At 34.2% G+C, this 15,539-nt stretch overlaps 1 protein-coding gene across 2 annotated transcripts in view; it reads left to right on the top strand.

The window, feature by feature from the left end:
• The window catches only part of EPHA3 (EPH receptor A3), a 229,741-nt gene that overhangs the window by 14,135 nt on the left and 200,067 nt on the right, over window positions 1–15,539 (top strand). For both annotated transcript variants that reach the window (XM_088144517.1, XM_088144518.1), the window contains exon 2: window positions 10,806–10,870. In XM_088144517.1, coding sequence (XP_088000643.1) covers window positions 10,806–10,870 — 65 coding nt within the window. The remainder of the gene's footprint in view (window positions 1–10,805; window positions 10,871–15,539) is intronic.

Here is a 15,539-nt window from a genome sequence, read left to right on the forward strand (position 1 = left end):
TAGGTTTAAATTCTTGATTAATAATATTTATTTATCAACTTGTATGACTTCTCAAATACTGAAATAAGTAACTTGAGGTGTCATAGAGAACAGGGTTAAAATTTAGGAGCTGATATTTCACAATATTATTCTGAGTTAGTGTAAAAATTGTGAAGATACATACTTAGGAGTCAGGTTCTCTGGGCTTCACAAGTTTAATTTCAAGATATTGATCAGATTTTATGCAGACTTTTGGCCTGCAGTTCAGCAAGACTTCCTCAACATGGTGGTTCAGAAGTGGGGAACTGTCCTGCAGTGTTTGTAGTATGCATAAGAATTAAACTCAGGGATTGGTTGGTGACTGCAACTTTCCCGGGAGGTGTCGATTAATGGATTGCTGGGAATGTTGTCACTCTTTTGATACCCAGCAATCAATTAATTATTTCCAGCAACCCATTAATCAACACTTCCCAGGAAACCTGACTACAAGTATATATAGCAAACCTGGGCTACCTCTATTTCAACAAGTCCATAATTATGAAAAGAATGACTGATAAATTTATTACATACTTACATACTTTTAAAAAAAAATTATATCTGTGGTCAGGATCTTTTGCTTTATAATTTTCTCAGCCTATACTCCACAATTCAATTATCCTTGTGGGTTCCATTGTATAAGAAAATGATCTTGCAATTATCTGGTGTTCTTTCTTAATCACAATTCTTGAGAAGGAAAAATAGCTTCATTGAACTAAGGCTGCTTTCCTATGCTATTGAGTTGGGGACCATGTTGCTTCAGACTCATCCAGATAATTCTTTTCACGACAATATTGTACAAATTCATTGGGGAAATATTATTTTAAAGTTTTCCCAGCTCTATGTAGGTGCTTCAGGAAAATTTAATGGGAGACAGGAAATTGGACTGAAACTGGTAAAGCTCAAAGTCAATATGCCATTTGATTGATACCAATATTCAAACATTTGGTAGCGTATGATTTGTTGAATTATTTTTGCTCTGTTTTCCCTGCTGTTAGGGACAAGTATATATCAGCACTTTTTAAATATTCAGAAGAAAACAACAATTGATTGCTACCACAGTTTGACATGTGATCAACATTTGTGCAACCAAGTTAATTTTAAGTGACAAGTTGATATTTCAAAAAGCACCATGTTATATATAGGTTTGTGTGTGTGTGTGTGTGTGTGTGTGTACTGGTGTCAGTCATAGATCTTTTGATAGAACTATGCATGATTTGAATTGCTGAGAAACATGCATTAAATTTTCAATGTTTTAAACATTTTAAAGTTTAATTGCTGTAATTGCTTGGTTTTCTGGAGTTAGGGTCAATTCCATATATTCAGAAAAGGAAATACAGTCTCTCTCTTGCAAATGGCTTCCTTTTAGGCTTTGTTTTTGGTAGGTTTTGATCTGTTTCTGTTATAAAACCTCAATGCAATGAAGTTAGAGTTGATCTTCATTCCACTTATTGCTAACAGTCTAGAAGCCACCCAGTCTGTCTGTGCTTCCTGAAATCTATTTAACAGAATCCAAAGCTTGACAACACTTTCAAATGATGACCTGCATTATATTTTCTACTCCTTGTCACTCTGGACATTACTGGTTCTAATTTCAGTAATAGGAAGCGGTGGTTTCCCATAGTATGATATACCAGTTCTAAAGAAGAATGTTAGGCAGCTGATATATTCCCAACATTGTGATTTGTTGGGAAGGAAACAAAGATGGGGACTTGGAGTCTTAATACATGTACTCAGCAAAAATCCTCTGATCCTGTGTACATGACAATTATCTAGTTATATTGATCATCAAGAAATAAATTACATTGAAAACTGGCCTGTTTTGAATCCAGATTTGTGCCTACGGGTAGATTCAAAACAGGGGAAATTCAGTTTCAGAATTCAATGCTCTGCTGCTTATGTATCTCTGCATGATGAAATGCATGGTAGGTTATGTGTACTAAGAAAGTTATTTGGAAGCATAGACCCTCTTTGCTATATATTAAAGGCAAATATCTTTTTTAGGTTTTTCTTCTTCTTTATATATAATTTTATTGAAACTTTTAACAATAATAATAACTAATACAAACTAAAAAAGAAAGAAAGAAAGAAAGAAAGAAAGAAAGAAAGAAAGAAAGAAAGAAAGAAAGAAAGAAAGAAAGAAAGAAAAGAGAAAAAAGGAATAAAAGAAAAGGCTAAAGTGCAAAAAAGAAAATAGAAGAAAAGTAGAAAAAAGGAAAAAAGATAGAAAGATATAAAGAAGTAGCTTCTGATCTTCTTTACAGCAGTTATAAGTACAAATATAGTTTAACCTCTCTCTCTAAAGTTATATCATGACTCTTTTCTTTCTACAATCTATCCCATCCAATCATCAAAACCATAAATCATAAGTTCACTCTTTTCTTTTTTATGCAAAAAGTCCATAAGGAGTTTCCAGTTACCAATGAATGTATATATTGTCTTTTCTCTAATCAAACAAGTCAATTTAGCCATTTCAGCAAGTTCTATCAACTTTACCAACTAGACCCTGTAGATATTGCCAGACATTTCCATAACTCTTTTCTAATGGTTTATCCATCAGTACGAACAGGAAAAGTTCTGGTTCCAGTTGAATATTAATCTTTAAAATCGTCTGAATCAGTGTATGTATTTGAACCCAAAATTTTCTAGCTTTTTTACACAACCACCAAGCATGATAACATGACCCTAGTTGTTGTTCACATTTCCAACATAAATCTGAACTACCTTTATACATTCTAGATAATTTTTCTGATGTCATATACCAATAGTATATCATTTTATTAAAAAAAATCTCTTTAAGTTTATAACATAATGTAAATTGCAATCCTTTCAACATGTTTTCCATTGTTTCATTTGTATATTATAACCAACATTTTTAGTCCACTTTATCATACATTATTTGACCTGCTTCTGTTTCAAATTTCAATAAAAGTTTATACATTTTAGCAATTATATGTTCATCTTTTGTACATAATTTCATTTCAAATTCTGTCTTACTTTGTTCAATACCATGAATTCTTTTCTCTACTTTAAATCTTTCTGATAACTGTAAATAAGAAAACCATTGACAACTATGCCCCTCTGTCATTAGTTCTTTTGATTTTATTTTATATTCCCCTTGATAAAATTCTACTAGCTCACAATATGTTACCCATTTATCTTTGAATATCATTTCTCATCTATAAAATGCTTCTTGTGCTGAGAGCCATAAAAGTGTTTTCAGGCACAGCTTGGGTTTGTATCTATTCCATATTCTCTATATGGCACGTCTAACATAATGATGTTTAAAATATATGTTAATTTTAACTTTGTTGTACCACAAATATCCATGCCACCCAAATCTCAGGTCATATTCTTTGAACTCTAAAAGTCTTTTATTTCTCAGCAACACCCATTCTTTCATCCAAACCAAACAACAAGCTGCAAAATACAATTTCCAATCAGGTAAATCCTTTTCTTTCCTTTGCATCTTGTAACACCTTATATTTAACTCATGGCTTTTTCCCATGCCATACAAACTTAGATATATCTTTCTGCCATTGTTTAAATGGTACATCAGTTGTCAAAACCTGTATTGTCTCAAACAAAAACATCATTCTGGGCAGAACATTCATCCTTATCATAGAAATTCTCCCCAACAATGACAGTTGTAGTTTCTCCCACCTTAACATGTACTTTTTAATTTCATTCCATATCTTAACATAATTATTTTGAAATAACATACAGTTCATATTTGTCATAGTGATACCCAAATACTTTACTTTTTTCTCAATCTTGAAGCCGGTTTTCTTCATCAGTTCTGTTTGAGCCTCTATTTTCATATTTTTTGTTAACATCTTTCTCTTCTGGTTTCTCTTCAGATCATATAAATCTTTTGCCCTTTTTTCAGGCTTTTTCAAGCAAAAGGTCACACTAAAGACTCATTGCTTTCAACATTAAAGTAATGATATCATTATTCAAGTGCATGTGGATACCTTAAAAATTAATTTGCTTAAATGAATAACAGAGAAGAGGCATACTCAGGTGCATGCAAGATCTGAAGTACTTCTGAATCAGTCCTGAAGGCTTGTAACTTCCTAATGCATGGGAGGTGTCTATTTTTTTCAAGAATTTTTAAGTACTGTGATTCAGCATAATATTATTTGAAAGCATGATGAAGTTATAAATAATTGGATAAGCAAGATAAAATATATTTCTTCACAATCACAATCAAATCTATTGAAGGGCATTCTTCTGCCACATAGTAGGTGATACAGTGAATTGCTAGACAACTTCTATAATTGTGTATACTAATTGCAATTTATTTTTAAAGAAGCAAAAATTCAACTCTGCTAACATTATTGTGTAGTGTGTGCGTGCATGTGGAATGGGCCATGCAGTTTGTAAATATTATATAAGCCTATAAACAGTCACCATGTTGTCCTACCTCCAAGCCAAAGACTAGCTGGATCCTGCCTCAGGATGGCTTCTGTGCCTTCCAAATATGCATAACATGCTTTAATTATGAGTATATTCATGTTTATTTATTTATTTATGTTGTTGTTTTGTATAGGAAAATTTTACTTTCCCTTTGTTAGCATTGTTCTCATAAGTGAAAATTAAAAGCTAGTATTAATGAAAGAAATGAAAGATTTTCACCTCCTCTGACATTTGGCAAATTTGTGTGGATGTTAAAAATGTCTGTCTCCAGTGATAATCTTTTTTTTTTCCCCTTTTGCTAACTAAAATAAATATTTTCTAACAATGGTCAATTTTTGAAATTGCATTACATAAAAATAAATAATCAAGTAATTTATCTAAACAGGAATAAACCCTACAATTCTGCTTTTATTCATTTAGATTTTTATCTTGTCCTATTTTACTTGAGAGCAAGCTGAAAATCTATTATAATGTAAAAATCCAAGCAAGGCTTAAAGTTCCAATAAACAGAGCTATCATACATATGCACACAACTTAATTATAGTATCTGCTTACGAATAATTCAGTTTATATGAAATCCAATTTACCACCTGCATTCTTACATATTTACTGATTGATGGGAACAAAAATGTCTTTTAGATGATACAAAAGCCAAATGTAATATGATGTGGAAGAACAGCAATCACACTCTCCAGATTTTGAGGGTTGGTTAATGATCATGAGCCATCATGATGAATAGTAATTGATAAGCCTGACATAGCTGGTTTAAAGGTTGTGAAGTGTTGTCAAAAGAAGCAGCATACTTATATTATTTGTCTAATGTAAATAATTTCTTTCTTTGCATGTTGATAATATCTATGCAAGAACAAAACATAAATGTCCACATGTTCTCCCTCTCCCACCCCAAACCAATAGCAGTAATGTAATAGAGAAGACTGAGGAACTTTCAGATTAAAAAAAGAAAGAAAGAAAGAAATCATTTACCTTGCTTTTCCTGTTGTTGTTGTTGTTGTTGTTGTTGTTAAAGGATATGAGATCCTTTATAATTTATACTTTGTCTGTAACTCTATAAGGCAGGTAGATTATATGACCATAGATGTAGAATGTGTTTTTTTCTTCATGAAATATATACTTTTTAAATGGTAGAAAGTTGAATTTAAAATAGTGTCTTAAAGTTGTACCTTCCTTCTCTCTTGATTTTAACCATGAACTCTCTGTTTAATGAACATAACTAGATCTGATCCTGCAACCTTATCATAGTTTGTTTGTGTTAATCTTGGTTTATACAAACCATGTTCCCAGAGTGTAGATGGCAGAGACAACTGTTATTATGTCCAAGATTGGGGTGCTTCCAATTTTCCATGAAGTTAATGAAAGCAGAGGGTACAGAGGACCAAGCTTCCTTGATTCAGTCATAGCAGGAAACAGTAGATAGATTGTCTTTCTGAATTTCCCCACTCTCCATTAGAGGCTGGTGGATATGCTATTGCCTTTTAATGGGATGGATGAACTTTATGGTAATTTCTGAACCTATATCTAGTAGTGAATTCAGCTTATATGTGGCTTTAGATTTCTTAAGTACCCACTTCTGTTCTCAATAACAGGCCACATGAGCTGTGCTTTGGAACAAAATGCCATAAATATTGAACCTAAGTTTTCAGTCATACACTGTTCTTATTTCAAGTGCCAAAATGAGACATCCTTATAAACAGGGCATAAACCTGTACTGAGACTCTGTGGCTTCTCTCAAATGGTGAAGTTGGCAACAGTTGAGCTTGTGGTAGACATGATGGAAGCAGAATTTTTAGAAAAGGACACTGTTAATAATAGACAGTGTTGTTGGTATGGTGCAATGGGCTGTAAATACCCATGATGTGCTGTACTGTGGGTAAACCTATTTTTTCCCTTAGTGGGAAGGAAATTGGGCAATTTCCACTCTTGCAATTTGCAGCCTGATCCAATGTCTGTTTACTCCAAATGAGTCCCACTGCCCTGGTAGGATTTACTGCCAAATAAGCAAATAGGAATGTAGGTTTACAGGCTTTGTGTCTATATCCTGCTACTTGATTTGAGGGCCAGTCAAGACTGTCTGTTTTATGGTTTATAAGTTATTTACTTGCCACAGAGTAATTGGATAATCTTATAAGAAGTCCTTTGATCTATACTTTAGGTGATGCAACAAACTTAAGTAATCCAGGATAAGCATAGCTATAGTTTTAGATCACTATAGCATGAATTATGTTTTATTAAACTGTTGATGTAATATTAATAAATATAACCATGTCAGAAGACATCCCCTCCATTTCCAGAACTCATTTTCATTACTTTCATTTCATCTCACACAAATGGGACTTGCCACAAAAATACTGGTTTTCAAGATTTTTGTGCTCTAGTCCTGGGTTCAGATATGCAGTTTCTAAATGGTCCATTGTATTGGTTGAAAGTATATCTTGGGATATACTTGTATCCCAAGAATAAGGTTAAAAAATAAATTGCCAAAGCATTTTGAGATCTTCTGTGAGGAGGCAAAATCTCATATATTTTTCATGTTCTCAAGTATAATCTTGTCAAAATATTGTGAGATTTTGTATATCTGGGTCTCTGGGAAGGTCTAGAAATGGTTGACCCTTCTCTCTCCTTTGTATTCTCCCCTTCCACTCTCCATGATTGTCAGACAGTATTCTCTGACAACTCAATGTTGTTTGATTATTCATGATGATGGTACAGATATTACATATCTCACATTGGAAGGGTAAAGCCACACCTGATTTACAAAACCGGATTGCCTATATATGTAATTTAATTAGTCTTTTTTCCACCAGGAAAGAAAAGAATGTTTTAGGAAAGGGCTTATTTATTTCTGAACATATGCAAAGCTTGGCACACCCTCCATTTATCATTTTTTACTACTATTAGGATAAATAGGTGAAAAAATCCATAGCCAAAAATATAGATAATTATATTTTTAATTGCGCTTGAGACTTGACCTCCAGTCTAATGTAAAACATATAGATGTAGATGTATAGATGTTGAGTGAAAGGAAAAAAATGTGTATTTTTCAGATTTCTACAATGAACGATCTTACATGTGAAATTTCAATCATTTGGTCTATAACATTCTTGAGCAGTTTTAGGGTGCTTTGAAGTGAGAGATCCAGTAAAAATCTTACACTTTCAGATACTACAAGCATTCAATCTATAGTGGTCTATGCATTTGCCAATATGTGCTTTTTAAAATGTTAACGATATTAGTACAAAGCATTTGAAAGCGGTGTGGGAGTGTTCACAATGTGCTCCAGCTGTTTCCGTGTGTGTGTGTGTGTGTGTGTGTGTTTGGGGGAAAGCCACTTCACTTGGCTAAAATGGCTGCGGACACACATGCACGAAGCGATCGCTGGAAGCCTGCTCCTCCAGCCATAGTTGTAAAAAACAAACTGAAACAAGAACAAAAAGGCTTCCTGTCATTTTGAGGTAAAAAATTAGAGTGTAAATCTTAGAAAAGACTTTTCATCATCATAACAAATACATAGCCGCATTTGAAACAGGAGCACTGGCCTGGAAAAAGATATGGTTCATTTATTAATTAAAAATGGGTTCTTCTTAAATGATCCTGCATTTGAAGGGATTTGTACACTCATAACAAAACTGAACTTTTTACTGTTATCCTTTTGTGGTTCTTTTTGTGATAAATAAACTTGTACACATTAAATGGCCCTATAACCTTTCTGTAACATGTAATTTATTATTAATTCAGTATGAATTGGTTGTAAAAGTATTTGTTTATACAAGAGATAATTCCGTTGTAGTTAATCCTTTGTTGCCCCCAAACTTTGCCTCTAAGTGGACAGTTTAAGTAGCCAGATTCTTAATACAATGATGAACTGTATTTTGACACTATGTCCATTTCTATCAGTCATTTCTCCTTACACGGCTTTGAAGATTTCATTGAAGTTGTTGGGGAAAATTAATTTAATTGTACAATTAACATTGTTATACCTTCAGTTTTAAGGGAGGTGATGGGAATGGGATCCTTAATTTCCATTGACAGAAATGTAAGCTGTATCTTTCTGGGCTTCCAATAGAACAAGGTAGTTATAACTAATACAAATTGACTTACTCCTTAAAAAGAATAACAGAGATAATTTCCAGTTATATGCTGCTATATTTTATTTTACTTATGGATGTTTTCTATTCCCTTTCCAATACAAAGAATTAATTCATTCCAACATACAAAGCTTTTTTTTCTTTTTAAACTGATTTCATCCACAGATTGTATCTCTTCTCTTCTCTTCTCTTCTCTTCTCTTCTCTTCTCTTCTCTTCTCTTCTCTTCTCTTCTCTTCTCTTCTCTTCTCTTCTCCTTTCCTTTCCTTTCCTTTCCTTTCCTTTCCTTTCCTTTCCTTTCCTTTCCTTTCCTTTCCTTTCCTTTCCTTTCCTTTCCTTTCCTTTCCTTTCCTTTCCTTTCCTTTCCTTTCTTTTTTTTAATAAATGGCAGTAAAAAGTCTGTCCCTTTGATTTTGGGAAAACATGTTTTATATATTTTATTTAAAAGTTTGTAACAGTAACCTGTTGGAATTTGGTGAATTCTAAATCCTATAAATAAATAAGATATATCTCCACAAATTGCAAGGATTTCTGAATATTCTAAAGCTGTAAGATTACATACTAAGTCACATTAATGTAGGGCTACCAAATTGGCTGGCAAAATTTTGACAACCACTAAACTATAAAAGATAGTGCTTTCTGAATCTTCTTCCTGTTATCTAGTGGTCATGTGGATTTTTGCAAGCTCTATAATAGAAATAGTTGTTCAAGCACCACAGTTCTACATTGCACATCTGATGTCACATACAGGATGTTGTGCAGGTAGAAGTTCTCTTGATTTGCTTGGATGGTTTGGAACAGAGTTTGCTTTACTGGAACAAGATTTACACTGTTGGGGGAAAAAAGAAATATATTACAGTGGTTAACATTTGTAGCATGTGGACAATGTAAGAAATGGTTTATGTTATTTAATTTTTCTTCTCTACAGTTGCATTCTATTTTATGTGTGCATTAAATATTATTTAATACATCATATATATATATAATATAATATAATATAATATAATATAATATAATATAATATAATGAATAAATATATGTCACCATCAGTCAATTGCAAAAGGCAGCTTTACTTGGAACAGCTTATATTCTGCGACAATACCTCTAACACTATCAAACAACAACATCTGCCTATCCCAGTTCCTTAGGAAGGACTCGATAGGTGGATAAAAATGCCAAATCCAGTGTAAACATCTGGCTGACTGTGCGACCAACCATAATAGTAATAATTAAAAAAATGTCAATACTTGGGGAAAGTCAATACTTTTCAGTTTTTATTGATCAAAATATAATTTATAAACTTTTCTTTTGTAGTGAAATCATTTTATTTTATTCATTACTACAGTTATATTCTGATCATTCAGTTGCCGTAGTATGAACAGTTATCATATGCATGAACAAAACAAACTCTAAGAAACGTTTAAATCTCCAGGAGAATTCTAAAACTTTACATGCTAAGATGCTACATTTTCATACAGGTCTTAGTAATTCTTAATAATATTGCCAATATGAAAGCTATCGTAATGATGTTTTGTAGAATCATAAGAATCATTCACAGACATTCAGATCAATATGCTTATTATGAAATATAGTAGAAGCTTAAGTGGTTTGTGGGAGAGGTTGCATTGACAAAAGGCAGATTTTACTGGATCTGTTTTCAACGTTAATTTCAGAGTTTCAAAATATACTTAATTGAATTTGCAATTTACATTTCAAAATAGCATATCTGGTCTTGCCTGCTGGAAGATTAAAAGATTGTTAAAAGCTTGAGGTTATCTGGGAATGGAAATACATATTTAAAAACTTTGTTTGAAGTTATACTTTTTCATTAAAAAATAATATACTACAGCAGCAAGTCAAGATATCAGCAAATGAAATAGAAGAATATATAAAGTCAGGGCCTGGAGTTGGCATTAATTATTATATATACCTCATTAAATTTTGGAAATGTAAAACTTATTTTTAAATACAGCTGGAATTTTGTTGCATCTCTCACTGGCATTTACTAGTACTTATTGAATCAACTTTCCGAGGAACTGGGTGGGAAAAAACAACTGGAGTGTGAGAAACTGGTAAATTTCTTTTTTTATCCTTGTGGAAATTAACTGGAGATACATCTGTTGCTCTTCTTTTTCTGCACTTGGAATAGGTTAATTCTAAACCAACCAACCAAACCTTTAAAAGCAAAGAACAACAACAAAAACAAAACAGAGGACTATAACTGGACACAGATAAATTCACTCCTCTTTATTTTGTCTTCTTTTCACAGTTAATCTGCTAGATTCAAAAGCAATTCAAGGAGAGTTGGGCTGGATCTCGTACCCGTCACATGGGGTGAGTTCATTAAACTGTAAAATGGGAAGTAGTGCTATGGAGTCTTTGACCTTTTCAACCTTTTTTTTTTTTTCCCTTTCTTGGAGAACAACAAACCACAAGTATGACTTAGTATGATATTCTTGTTCTTTATTCTTTTTAAAACACAGTTTTTACTTTGAGATTCATCCTTCCAGTCACACATCCCCGAATATGTTCTATGTTTCATATATTATCTAAACAGCAGCTAATACCTCTTTCAGCAGTATTGAAGTGATTGTAAATATTTATGTTAAGGATTGCTGACTTCATTTAGTCAGCCTTTCCAACTTCTTCCACATTTTTGGGGGGCAGGGGTGTTTTAACTTCCATGATCCTTAGTAGCAAATTGGGCATGATGATTTTATTGATGATTGATTTTATTTGATTGAAGTTTTATTTGATGATTGAAGCTATTTCAGCCTTTCCTGCAAATTTTTCACGTTAAAGCAAAAGAGATAGACAAGGAGAAGCTACTTTCATGTGAATAAGGATTGTGCTCCTACTGCAAACCTGAGATTATCAAGAGCTACTTTAAGTCAAGTTGACAAAAGAAAAAAGAAAAACCCACTATAGCCCCACACCCAACTAGAACACACCCTTATTTTTTACCTTGAGCTAGAAAACAATCTTAACCATAGTATGAAAATCTCTGCTAAACCTGAACTGAAATAGAATTTGGAAAACATGTTACCAATTCAAAGTAATGTGTACAAAACATCGGATGCTGTAGTTAAGGGTATGAGTCTTGGCAGCTATAAGGAGTGACAACAAAAAGCCTAGTCCCCTTTGTGACAGAAGTCTGATGAAAATGCCTTTTTTAACCACATGGACCTGGTTAAAAAAAAAAAAATACAACATATATATGAGGTGAATGTAAGGCAGGTAATGTAGTCATATTCTCATGACCAGTGCATATTATAGTAAAGTAATGAGTCTAACTTTTGAATGTAAAGCTGGAATAGGAAAACAGGAAGGAAGGAAGGAAGGAAGGAAGGAAGGAAGGAAGGAAGGAAGGAAGGAAGGAAGGAAGGAAGGAAGGAAGGAAGGAAGGGGGAAGTGAAGTGAAGGGAAAGAGAAAGAGAAAGGGGAAAAAAAGTAGAAAGAGAAAGATGTGCAGGAGGCAGTGCTGCAAACAAAATAAGTCTCCTCAAGCACAAAGGCCATGTGGCCTCCAGGACAAGTGGTGAGGCAATGCCAGTGGAGCTTACTGGAGAAGCCAAGGATACAGGAGGGAATGGAGGTTTGGAGATGACATGAGTTAACTCCTTTCTTCTTCCTCAGTTCAATAAAGTGAAGCCCTTTTTAACAAATTGGCAACACTCTCTGAGTATACTACATATTTCCTATGCTTCAATGGAAAGTGTATATAAATATTCTATGCCACCTTATCCAGGCCAGAGCCTGATAATCCTACATGCCCTCAGTGGCTCAGGACACCTAAAAGAATCATCATGTTATCCCTGGAAGAAAGCATATCTGAAAAGCTATTTTGAGCTACCCTGGGAATCCCTGTTTCCTAGACAGTTGAGATGTTTTCTGAAGCCTTATGGTTAATGCCAGGTAAAACTCAGTATTCAGCACAGAGATTTATTCCTAAAGGAGGAAGCTCTTTTTTTAATGGGAGGGTGATGATTCCAGTGGATATTGCTAGACCATTGGTGCTAATACACAGAGGGATCTGTGGTTAAGAGAATAGAGAGGGAAGTCAGGCAGCATGTGCCTTGAATTTAGGTTTTTTAATATGAACGGGGGAATAGTGCTGAAGTGGCTGCTGAAGCATTATTAGTCTAAACTGGAACAGCTTTAGCTGTAGCTAAACCAGAAATGGAGCTAAAGCAGCATATTTAATAATTGGTCTGCCTCTTGACACTTTAAAATGTCTGTTGAATAAGTTATTGTCTGGGAGATTCAGTGGATGATGTCCTTAGTTGATAGTGGTAGCCAGTTAAGTGCACAAAAGCATGTAATTTTTTAAAAAACTTTTAGTTGCCCCTTGGTTTCCAGGACCCAACTAGAGATTGCCTTTTTATGAATGTGTCCAGCTATATATTTTAATGAATGCTGGGATCATAGTTTTACTGGAATTAAGTTTTGATAGCTCAGTCCCAATTATCTCCAGCTAAGAGGTCTGGAAAACAAGTAATGGGGGTGGGGGGGGGAGGACAAGGTTTTGCTTCATAGCTACTATTTCTGGGATAGTTGGACAAAAAGAGTGATTTGTTTTTGAGAACTTTGGGTTTTCTATTTCACAGATATGGGGTGTTTTCATTATTATGGTATTTTATTTAAATGATCTTGAATTATTGGTTCTTCATGCTGAGTTAAGCAGCATAAAAATTAATACAACAAAAACACATGTGTGTATGTGTTACAAAAATTCCACTGTATTGTAGAAAAAAATATAACGAGAGAGTTAAAATTTATAGCATTAAATTGTATGCCTGACTGCTACAAATCTGCATAAGGACAATGATTCCTAGCTTTTTGTTTATTAGAACAACAACAAAAAAGCGTAATAACTAAATAACTGAGGAAGTTGATGCTTGTTTTTGAAACTGCCTGCCTGCCTGCCTGCCTGCCCCCCCCCTTTTTTTTTTGGTCCAATTTAACATGCTGGGGCAAAATTGTTTAACAAAATAACTGGAAGTAGTAAAAGTCTGAAATTTGTTTACTCCAGGTTACGATGTTTTAGTATGTCTACTTCCATATGAAGGCTTAAGCAAAATGTTACATTCTTTAACTTCAAAAGTTAGATGATATTAAACCAGTTATTTCAGAGACTTTGCAGGAAATATATAGGTATGTTCCAAGGTCCATTTGCAGAAAATTATATTATATTATATTATATTTTATTTTATTATTTTTTTATTATATGTGGGTTTTTTTAGATTTATTATAGCTGCTTCACTCCAAAAGACTCTGGGCACCTTAGAACATCCAATATATAATTAAAACAATCAAAAACATAACAAAGTATGGCAGCCTAGACAAAAACAGCCGTAACAGTAAAAAAAAAAAAAAAAAAAAGACACAATAGGGACTCCACTAACATGCTATACCCAGGCCTGGGAACAGAGACAGGTCTTAAGAGCCTTCCAGAACCCTAAGAAAGTGGGTACCATATGTATCTCTGGGGGATGCTATTCCTGAGGACAAGGGCTAAGACAGAGAGCACACGCTTCCCTGATCCCACAAAATAACAATGTTTAATTGAGGGGACCTGGGTAACACCCACTCTGCTGAATGAACTGGGCAGGCAAAATGATTGCAGAATGGCAGTTTTATAAATAACCAGGCCCTGTACCATGAAAGGCATTATAGGTGATGACCAGCATGCAGAATGGCACCTGAAAGCTAGTGCAGCAGCATGACACGTGAGCATAACAAGAAGTGCCAGTTGCTGATCTCACTGCTGCATTTTGGGCCAGCTGTAGCTTCCAGCTGGTCTTCAAGAGCAGCCCCATGTAGAGCACATTGCAATAGTCCAATCACAAGGTGATTAGGGCATGAGTAATTATCTGAAGGTTGCAGAACAGGTGCAACTAGTGCACAAGATGAACATGTGCAAAGGGTCTCCTGGCCACAGCTGTCAACTGCTCATTGAGCAGTACCTGTGAGTCCAGGAGGATCCCAAGTTGCACACCAGTCTCAAATAAGGAAGTGTAACCTCATATAAGACAAATTGTGAAAATGTCCCTGACTGGAGGCCCAAACAGCCACAACCACTCAATCTTCTAAGGATTGAGCCAAAGTCTTTTCCTCCCCATCCAGACCCAAACAGCCTCCAGATATTGGGTTAGTACATTGACAGCATCACCTATGCATGGCATAGTCTCTCCCCTCCTATCAACACCAACCACTGAAGAAGGAGATGAACCACTGCAAGATAGTGCCCCCCATTCATAACCCCCACTGCTATAAAAGTGTAAGTAGAAAACATGTCTACCACTAACAGAAATCTCTCTCATGCTAGGATAAATCTGAAATTTATTTTGCCTCCTGATATACAGAGAAGCATGTATTTTATTCATAAATACTCTTGTCTTAAGAGAACTGTTCAATATCTAACACTGTTTAATGAAATAAGGAGGCAGACCAATCTTGTCTATATGAACCTGAAAATAAATCTCACTGAACGTAATACGTTGAATACAGGAAATGTAGTTTAAATAAAATAGTGGTATATCAGGAAAACATCAATAGAATTTAATGGTGTATATTTATTATGGCATTTTAAGGCTCAATCATTGAATGATTCTTGTTCTTCTATACTTGTATTTTTAAGGAACTGCTCTGCAGAAGGAAGTTCTACAAAATAATTGAAACAAGGAAAGACAATATTTTTATAGTCCTTTCCTTCTAGTATATTGCTTAAAACTCCAGGCAACCCACTTCTTTTTGAAATCTAGCTAAAATATGAACCTAAACTTCATAAGGAAAACATTATAATAAAGTTGTCACATCATATTGAAAGATTACTAATAGTGCAAAGGTAATTTACAAGCACAGGTTAATAGAGCTGCACTTGAAGCATTGACTCACAAATGAAGCTGAAGGTATGATGTCAACCAAGTTCCAAGACACAGCGCTGTATTCCCGTCATAGCCCAACATATGCCAGTGTGAGAAAGATTTTTTCCTCCTCTCTC

The sequence above is a fragment of the Python bivittatus genome, unplaced genomic scaffold (genome assembly GCF_059951505.1).
Source record: "Python bivittatus isolate LINGU-HERP-01145 unplaced genomic scaffold, Pbiv_v1 ctg000350_np1212, whole genome shotgun sequence".
NCBI lineage: Eukaryota > Metazoa > Chordata > Lepidosauria > Squamata > Pythonidae > Python > Python bivittatus.